General features: G+C 35.1%; 1 protein-coding gene across 1 annotated transcript; it reads right to left on the bottom strand.

Moving 5' to 3' along the window:
* Positions 1 to 1,454: 1,454 nt before the first annotated feature.
* LOC145006737 (uncharacterized) lies at positions 1,455 to 2,807 on the bottom strand. Its single transcript, XM_078965794.1, has 2 exons — positions 2,271 to 2,807; positions 1,455 to 2,210 (listed from the first exon to the last, which is right to left on the bottom strand). Exons 1-2 carry the CDS (start codon positions 2,805 to 2,807, stop codon positions 1,455 to 1,457), a joined length of 1,293 nt encoding a protein of 430 aa, XP_078821920.1.
* Between the last annotated feature and the right edge of the window lie 6,224 nt (positions 2,808 to 9,031).

The following is a 9,031-nucleotide window of genomic DNA, read 5'->3' as shown; positions in this document are numbered from 1 at the left end:
CTGTGGTTATCCAAAAACTGTGGATAAGGTCCAAAATATTTTCAAGTTGCATGGTTGGTCCAAAACATGAAACTTCTTGTGCTTTTGGTCCTTGGACTTAACTCTTGTCTATTTCCTTCCGTTTAGTGTAGTAACTGCCCTCCATGTGAGGGTAATTTCGTCTTTTCATCTATTGGTCCTTGTGGTTTGAAAACTCCTTTAAGACCCAACCCACAACGTCTCTCTTCTCTTTCATCTTCATCCAGACAAGGTATCTTTCTCTCTTACTCTTTCTTGGTTGATCGATTTCTTTGTTCACTCACAATGGTGCAACAACTGTGTTTTTGTGGAAGAGATGCTATTGTGCGAACCTCCTGGACAGATTTAAACCCTAGTCGTCGTTTCTTTGCATGCCCTAAACAGGTAACAATGTGCAAAATTAGGTCAATGATTTTGATTTAATAATCCATCCACTTTTCTGTATAATTATAGGATTCAAAATGTGGATTTATTGGGTGGGTTGAACCCCCCCTGTGTCCAAGATCGACACCTATAATACTAGGATTGCTGAGAAAAATCATCAGACATGAGCTGGATTTAGGGAATATGCAACGTGAATCAAAAAAACTGAAGATGTATTTGGTTATAAGCTGGGTTATGCTTCTTTTGGTTATCTACTTTAGGAATTAAGGCTTACATGTTAGGGTGTAGTTTTTGGAATATTGTTGTAATGTTGTGTTTTGGTGTTGGTTTTTGTAAGATGAACGTGTTATTTTTTGTTATAAATTGTAAGCTGAAAGTGTTAGTTTTTGGTTATCAATGGTAACTTGTTTTAATGAAAGTGTTATTTTTTGTTATAAATTGTCTCAGTAGTTTTTGTTATAAATTGTCTCAGATGAAATGATTAAGATAATAGTGTATGGTGTAATGGTGAAAATGCTAAATATTGACTATGATGTTAACAATAACAAAATACCAGAAAGTACATTACAAAAAGCTGCTTTAACAAAACAAAAACCAAACATTACCATTAAGTAGTACTAAAATTACATAAGTATTGCATAACCATGTTCAAAAGTGCATAACTATTACGTAACCAAGTTCAAAAGGGCATAAATATTACGTAATAACTAGAGTTTTAAAACATTACCAATTATTACAACCACAAATAGAACACAAAATCTAGTAGCCTACCCTTTCAACACTTCAAACATCATTTGCTTGACTGGTACCTCCATTTCCCCCTTACCCTTGCATGTCCTGGCATGATATCCCTTGTTCTTACACTTACTACATGTCACTCTCACAAATTTCTTAGTTAGCTTCTGACTTTCACATTGACCTTGTTGTGGGTTCTCTTTCTGACTTTGGCTTACACTTTTCTCATCTGCAGTCTGCCTGATTTTCTTTTTTGGTCTTCCTGGTTACTTGTGGTGTGATGGAGGGGTAAGGGTTGTTAGACAATAACTCTTAGGCTACATGCTCCTTCCTTTGATAGGGTCGACTGTGAAAGAGTACATGTTTTTCCATGTTTCTAGCCAATACACATTATGCACATAGGTGTATAGTTCTCCTACTTTCTCACAATTGTCTGCCATTTCATTGATTGTTGCAATTGCATGCTTGCAGAGCATGCCTGTCAACTCCCATTTCCTGCAGCTGCAAGTCATCTCCACAACATGTTGATCATGCCATGGCCCTTTAACCTGGTACTTACTCACTTTATTCCATCTTGTAGTGTATTGTGAAGCACTTGATACATTTGCCTGTAATAGACTTTCACGAGTAGGTGTGAATGCACCTGTGCACTTGTTTATCACCTTCATCACATTACATACTCTTTTCGTAAGATACTCCCTTATGAACTCCAAACATGTTATTATTGGTTTATCCCTCCCATTTATGAGCTTATTGTTGAAAACTTCACACAAATTATTCAACAACATATCTGACATTGCCTGAGAAATGGCTTCTAGCCCAATGATGATGGGAGGGATTTTCATAAGCCATTCATACGCTTCCACGTCATAGGATCTGAACTCTCTCATTAGTGTTTCAAAATCTGTGATTGTTGTGGCTTTAGCACAATTCAACAAATGTTCCTTGTACTCTGTAGTCCTCCATACTTTTCTCATATTCACATAGATATTCCTTAGACAATATCTATGTTCAGCACAAGGAAATAGGTGCCCAATAACAGGTATTAGACCATGTTTACATGAAGTAAATAGCTAAATTAGTATGTAAGTATAAGTTAGTTGTCTGGTAAAATATGTTAACCACAAAAGTACCTTCTGTCTGTCACTGATAAATGTGAAGTTTGAGTTAGCATGCATGTTCAAGTTATCTCCAAGACATTCCCAAAACCATTTCCAGCTATTGGTGTTCTCAGTCTCCACAATTGCATATGCCAGGGGATATATTCCATTGTTGGAATCAACCCCAACAGCGGTAAGAATCTGACCTGGGAATGGTCTTTTCATGAAGGCACCATCCAAACCCAAAAAATCTCTCATCCCAATCTTAAACCCTTTCTTTAAAGCTCTTAAGCACACATACATCCTTTTGAATTGCCTGGTTGGGTTGTTACAGTTAGGCTTAGACTCCACTTGAATTTTTACAGTTCTATCCACATTCGTTGCTTGTAACTCTAACACATAATCTCTTAAAACTTTATATTGTTTAGAATAGTCTCCAACCACAGTTTTTGTTGCGAGAGCTTTAGCCCTAAAAACTTTGTCACCTAAAATATTAACCTCATACTTCCTCTGTAGCTCTTCTTGAATTGCACGAATTGGCACTCTAGGATTTGATTCAATCTGATCCATAATCTGTTTCGAAATGAAGGTGGCAGTGCAAGATTTTATTTTTCAGGACTAAAGGCAAATCTGAATGCGATTATATGTCTTTACAAACTGGTACACTATACAGTTATAGCGGTTCAAAATCAAATATTGATCAAGGATCGATATTCGATATATAGGTTATCGCGGTGGGAAATCGGTATTTTTATGTTATGTAGGGCCTTTGTAACCTTGTGTTTTATTGGATGAATACATGGTAATTAAGTAAAACATATAGTAAATTAGAAAATGTTTGAAGCAAATGTTTATCAACCTCATAACACCCCGACCATATATCTACATTTTAATAATAAATGCAGAGACTTAATAAAAAATTTAGCTATAAATGCCATTTCACCGCTATCCCACCGATATTTGTCAAATATCAATCAAATAGCGGTCAAATATCAGTCAATATCGGTCACTATCGCCGCTATTTGTGGTACCACTATTTTGGACCGCTATTTAGTACCGATATTTTACCAGCTACCGATAACCGCTATCTCACTGATATCTCACCGCTATTGACTGCATAGCTGGTACACAATAAATTTTCCCTAGATGCATGGAGTCTCCAAGTACAGTTGGCCTTTTTTTCAATTACTTCTTTGCCCTTTACCTTTTTTATGGTAGGTCCACCAACCCCACTTGGATTGAGTACCACAGTTCCCTTACAAACAGATGTCAACCTATGTTTGTCAGTTTTTGTAAAACGAATATTTCTTTTAGTCTCCAATGCATGCATATCATTTTTTCCTTTAGTTCTTTTTTTGAGTTATATTTCTGTCCTACATGGAAGGCCACCTTGTGCACTTCACCATGAGAACACACTCTCTCCTTGCCTAACTGTTTGATGATTTCCCTTCTTTTCCTATCATTGTCGGAATCTTCACCAAGAGAATCCCATTCATCATTGTTAAGAACCTCTATATCCTTTACTTCCTCTTGAGCATCATTACACTTATGAAACTTATACTTACTCCCTAAGTACTTTGCATCTATGTCTATAGTCATTGGAAAATTCTCCATGTCTACTTCCATATCCGGATTTAGGTTATCTTCGTCAACCATAAAGGCATTATCTTCACTGCTCTCCGAATCATCATCACTACTTGCATCTACATTAGCTATGTTGGATGGTTTTTTTTGGAATACATTCATTAAATTCAACCCCATAGAAAGGGTCAAAATCTTCCAACAATTCCTCTTCTACACTATAGTTGTTTTCAAAAGGTACTTCTTTTGATTGGTGTTGCTTATTCATAGTAGTACACCCCTCCTCTACACCCTTATTTGCAATAGGTTGCCCCGCCTCTATGATGAGTTTCGAGTAATACATCATTCCTATGGTGTAGATGCAAACCATAATAGCTTTTGGTCTAGTTTGTCTAATGAACATGTAATTGAATATCCAAAGCCATAAACCCTAGATCTAACATATTATGAATTGAAATAAGGTTTAGAGATTACCTTTGATTGTTATATAGCAATAACAATCAATTCCTTGGCATCATAAAGTTTAGTGTCTCAAGTGTTGCACCTCTAATGGAGTCACAAACACCACTAAGCAACTAGATGAAGAAGAAGGAGAGAGAGGAGGCACCCAAAACGACTAGAAACCCTAAAGGATTCCTTCCCCACGTTTTGGAGCCTTAGGGGTCTTTATATACTTAGGCTATTAGGGTTTTGAACTTAGGAAACCCTAATTCGACTGCTTAGGCCCTAAGCAGTCCATTGGCCCCTTTAATTATATACCTTGGATGAATTCCTTATGGGCTTCCCATAGAATTCGTCCGACCTATATTATTAGGTGATCCATAGCCCAATTGCAATTATCTTATAATTACAAATCCAGTCCCATAAGTTTAATTAATCTCTTTTAGCCACAAAATTAATTCTTAATTAATTCTTGACTAATATTAAGTAAACTATATGATTTCTCCTTTAATATATTATTCTCATAATATATTAATAAATCATAATTAAACCTTTCTCTCCTTAATTCATCCTACATATTGCTATGGTGAAGGCAACCCAAAGGGACCATGCTCTAATCGGGTCAAGTACATACCAAAATAGTTATGGACTTAGACACTAATCCAACAGTCTCCCATTTAGATAAGTCTAATAACTATTTTGCATAACTTTAGAACCTGATCAGCAATCGTAGCTTTCAAAAGCCGCTGTCAACTCTGATCTTATCAGATACACGTGTCCTTTAGATATGGGATCATATACTTCTCCATTCTAGATATCGTATAGAGTGAGACATGGATTTTAATCATTCTCTTTATATTTTTTCATGACATCCGATTTATGATGACTGACAACAGACTACAATTAAACACATCAACTTAGTCTTGGCTTGGCCAAGCGCTTAGGTGTCATCACTAAATCATCGAAGGGCTCACAGATATCAATTTTATCCCACTTTGGGTAAAAGGAATGGATAAACTTCTACTCAAATGCTTGCTTGCACCTACTGATCGAATCACACACAATAATAAGTTTTATAACACCAAGTTATTGGTGCGTTTACTTATCATCAATGTGCAACTGACCACAAAATAACAACTCACATGTCTCAGTTTCAAGAATATACAATATTATCGTCTCACAATCACTCGCGATAAAATCCTTGAAGCGATTCAAGGGAGCGTGAGTTTAATCTAATACTTTAATCTTATTAAAGCACTCATGAACTCTGCAGCAAGCTTGTGCTATGTATTAACACTTTAAACAATCTACAGAAAGATTCATGACAATCTTCCTTCATACCTACTTCTAACGTATGACTGATTGTGGAGGTTCGAATAACCCAGTTATTCTAGAAGTCAAAACATGCAAAATTTAAACACAACAATAATAATTAATCCTATATGGCCCCAAAACTTTTGAGTGTAAATAAAACACTTTTATTTAACCACAATATTGATTACTTATTATTTATTGTTTACTGTTTCATAAAATCGACTTATTACTTGAATTACAACAATAGTTATCCCATGCACCAAGTATGCACACTATGTTTCCTATGGAGCATGCATTGTGAAATAGATCAATTGAAAACTTATTCAATGATGCTCATTTCACAATTCCTAATCCTCATCATTAGTGTAAGAACATAAGGTCCTTGCCACTACTAGAATATGTTAGATTCTAACATTTTATGCAACGATCCTTTCATAAAGTCATAGCACAAAAGTCACCAAGACTTGGTCAATGAAATTATAAGGCTCTTTATCAGAAATTGTTACAAAACAATTCTATAGATGTGATGTCTCTCACTCAAAGTACATTCCTTTGAACATCCTTTTGCATAGAATTTTCTAATCTAGACATAAATTCTTAATTTCCAACTCCCAATATGGAAACATTTTCATATTTTCCATACGACAACTCATTCTTAATAGAATCTTATCTATTCATAATAATGTCGATATGATCCATCTGGTACTATACTTCCAACTACTCACAAGCAACCAATCCTCAGCGAACTTTGGATCATCCTTTGATAGTTGTTTAATTATTTTAGTTAAAAGTGATTCTAGTCCCTTTTCCCTCTTAATGCACTAGGCATTTGGAAAATTTTAGAACGGTCAATTATTATAGCATATGCAATCGATCCTATACTCGAAACGTATGGAACACGATGCATAATGTCTTACATAAAGACGTGATACTTTACCAATCTTTTCCCATAATATTTTGTTAGTCATGTTCTCACAATTCCAACTATGAAGAGGGATGTCGTAACCATAATCAAATTTAAGAACGTACTATGTATCCTTGACTAAATTTTATTAACAATTCTCGATCTAAGCTTTAGGTTTTTGAAATGAAGTATAATATTCTCTCCCTTAATTATAGCAAAACAACTTTTCAACCCTTGCAACTTTGCAAATTGAATCTTTGTTTTTCTATAATTAATATTGCTCACTTGCAATACTTAAAATAATAATCATGCTCCCACTAACACAATGATTATTTCCTTATTAACATAACACTTATGCTCTCATTAGCTTTGACATGTATTCAGAAAACAATTGAACTTCCAGAAGACAATGCTTACTGAATTCCTTAAGTTCATATTTCTAATACCTGATGCTTTGATAATAGTGTATGTGTTCCCATCCATATGAATTTTGCCAAAACCAAGGTTTGCGACAAATTCAAGCTCATATGTACTGAACTTGTTCAATTTTGATTCCTTGCCTCATGGTAGCATGAATGCCCACCATGTCTTCCAAGAAACTCATCCCTATTGTCTTTATGCCTTCAAATAAGAACTCATAGAACTCACATGCATAATTAACTCAACTGGGATGGCACAGAAATAAGAGTATGACAGGTTATAAACCTCAAGTCACGTGCTAGGGATGATCAACTAGGTTTACTCTTGATTTGATCCTGAACCTTTTCAAGATCATTAAGACTCCCACTGACTCCTTGACATATAAGATTCTCTTGTCAAGAAACATTCCTTGACAAAAAAAATATATTCAAGAGTTAATGTAGCTTCTTATCAAGTTTAAGACTTCACTCAGTTGGTCTTAGTTTGTCTTTGTCTTATCCAAGACATCACAACATACCAATTTCAAATGTACAAGAATAAGAAACTTTCTTATTCTACATTTTATAAGTGTTACAAACCTACTTAAGAGTTGTCTCTCAAGTCACAGTCTTGGAGTAGGACTCTAAGACTTGATTTTGGAATGAAGTATGATTGACATCTTGATTTAACCATTTCCAAAATTCTCGATTCCTCTTCTTAGAAAGACAAATGCACTAAGACTCACTTAGAGGATCAATCGTGATATGGTTCTCAATCATTAAGACAATCATAAAACACAATAAAAGGTACTCTCCCTTCTTCTTAGAATAGAGAAACTTTTATCTTTCTGCCTACTTGATTCTTCTTATTTGTTCTGCTAACTCTTCCAATCAACTCAGAATTACACTTATTCTTATAAGTATAATCATATTTACTAAACTTTAGTACATTAAGACGAATATCTTTATCACTCTTGTGGTGAACTTGATCAATGCACAACCTAGTGTACTTGATCTCCTAGTCCTTCACTTGACACTTTGTAAAAAGAATTAGTCTAATTTCCAAATATGAAAGTTTTTCATTCATCATACAATACATGTTGCATGATTCCAAGTTTCTGTTCAATTGTAACTTGGGCGATGAGAATATTTCCTTATTGGTAAATTCTCGACATTTCCACAAATAGAAAAACAAGAATCATATCCAACTCAACATTGCTAAAGTACAAACATCCATTTTCACACATGCCATTGCAAGGATAAATAAATAAGATAAAACTCAAAATTTATTTTATTGCGGAAAAACTTGTCCTTACAATGCAATTCAACTGAAAACTATGCTATTACACATTCCTAAGCAATTTATTCTAACTCTAAAGTAGCAGCTCAAAAATCTGATCATTAAATCTATGCGATTGAAATCCATTTCTTCATGATCAGATTCAGCACACTTCTTTATTAAGCTTCCTTTCTTTTCTTCGATCTTGCAAAACATCAAAATGTAATCTTATCACATCATGTATTAAGAATCTAGAATAGGAACTTAAAAGGAGCTAGATAGTGGATTTTACCTGAAGTAGAGCCATATGCCATGACTCTCCCATCTCTTAGATCTCTCAGGTAGTTTGGGTAGCTTCATCTCCAATGCCCCTACTCTTGGTAATAAAAGCAAATGGACTCCTTTGGCACATTACATGGGACAATATCATACTTAGTCCTTTCTAGACTTCCAATGTTGTCAGTGTCCATTGAATCTTTGGAGTTTGATTCATTAGATAAATTTGCTTGACCAACACGCCAAATCATTGCCGATTCAGCAGTTATAAGGAAATAGGTGAGATCAATTAGGGTCACGTCGTGCTCCATCATATATTACTCTCTTAAGAAATCACTATATGATTCAGGAAGTGACTGAAGAACCCAGTCAACAACCAACTCACCTGAAATCTTGCACCCAACATCCTTAACCTGTCAATGTGTGACTTCATCTCTAAGACGTGTGCACACACATGTTTCCCATCTTTGTGTTTACTTACTAAAAGGGCTTGAGTAAGCTTGAACTTTTCAAGCCTTCAAACTTGTGGGTTAGGGATAATAATTGGAGGAGGTGGAGGAAGTGAAGCATGATCTCTTGTTCCTCTAACATATCATGGAAT

The sequence above is a fragment of the Lactuca saligna genome, chromosome 7 (assembly GCF_052625555.1).
Source record: "Lactuca saligna cultivar CGN05327 chromosome 7, ASM5262555v1, whole genome shotgun sequence".
NCBI lineage: Eukaryota > Viridiplantae > Streptophyta > Magnoliopsida > Asterales > Asteraceae > Lactuca > Lactuca saligna.
This window is presented reverse-complemented; position numbering and strand designations above follow the sequence as displayed.

What these genes read in the sequence shown, in the direction of transcription:
- LOC145006737 (XM_078965794.1), bottom strand. Translation starts at nt 2,807, where the DNA reads ATGGATCAGATTGAATCAAATCCTAGAGTGCCAATTCGTGCAATTCAA. An exon ending in TTATCAGTGACAGACAGAAG is followed by an intron (nt 2,211 to 2,270) that starts GTACTTTTGTGG and finishes ATACTAATTTAG; the next exon opens with CTATTTACTTCATGTAAACA.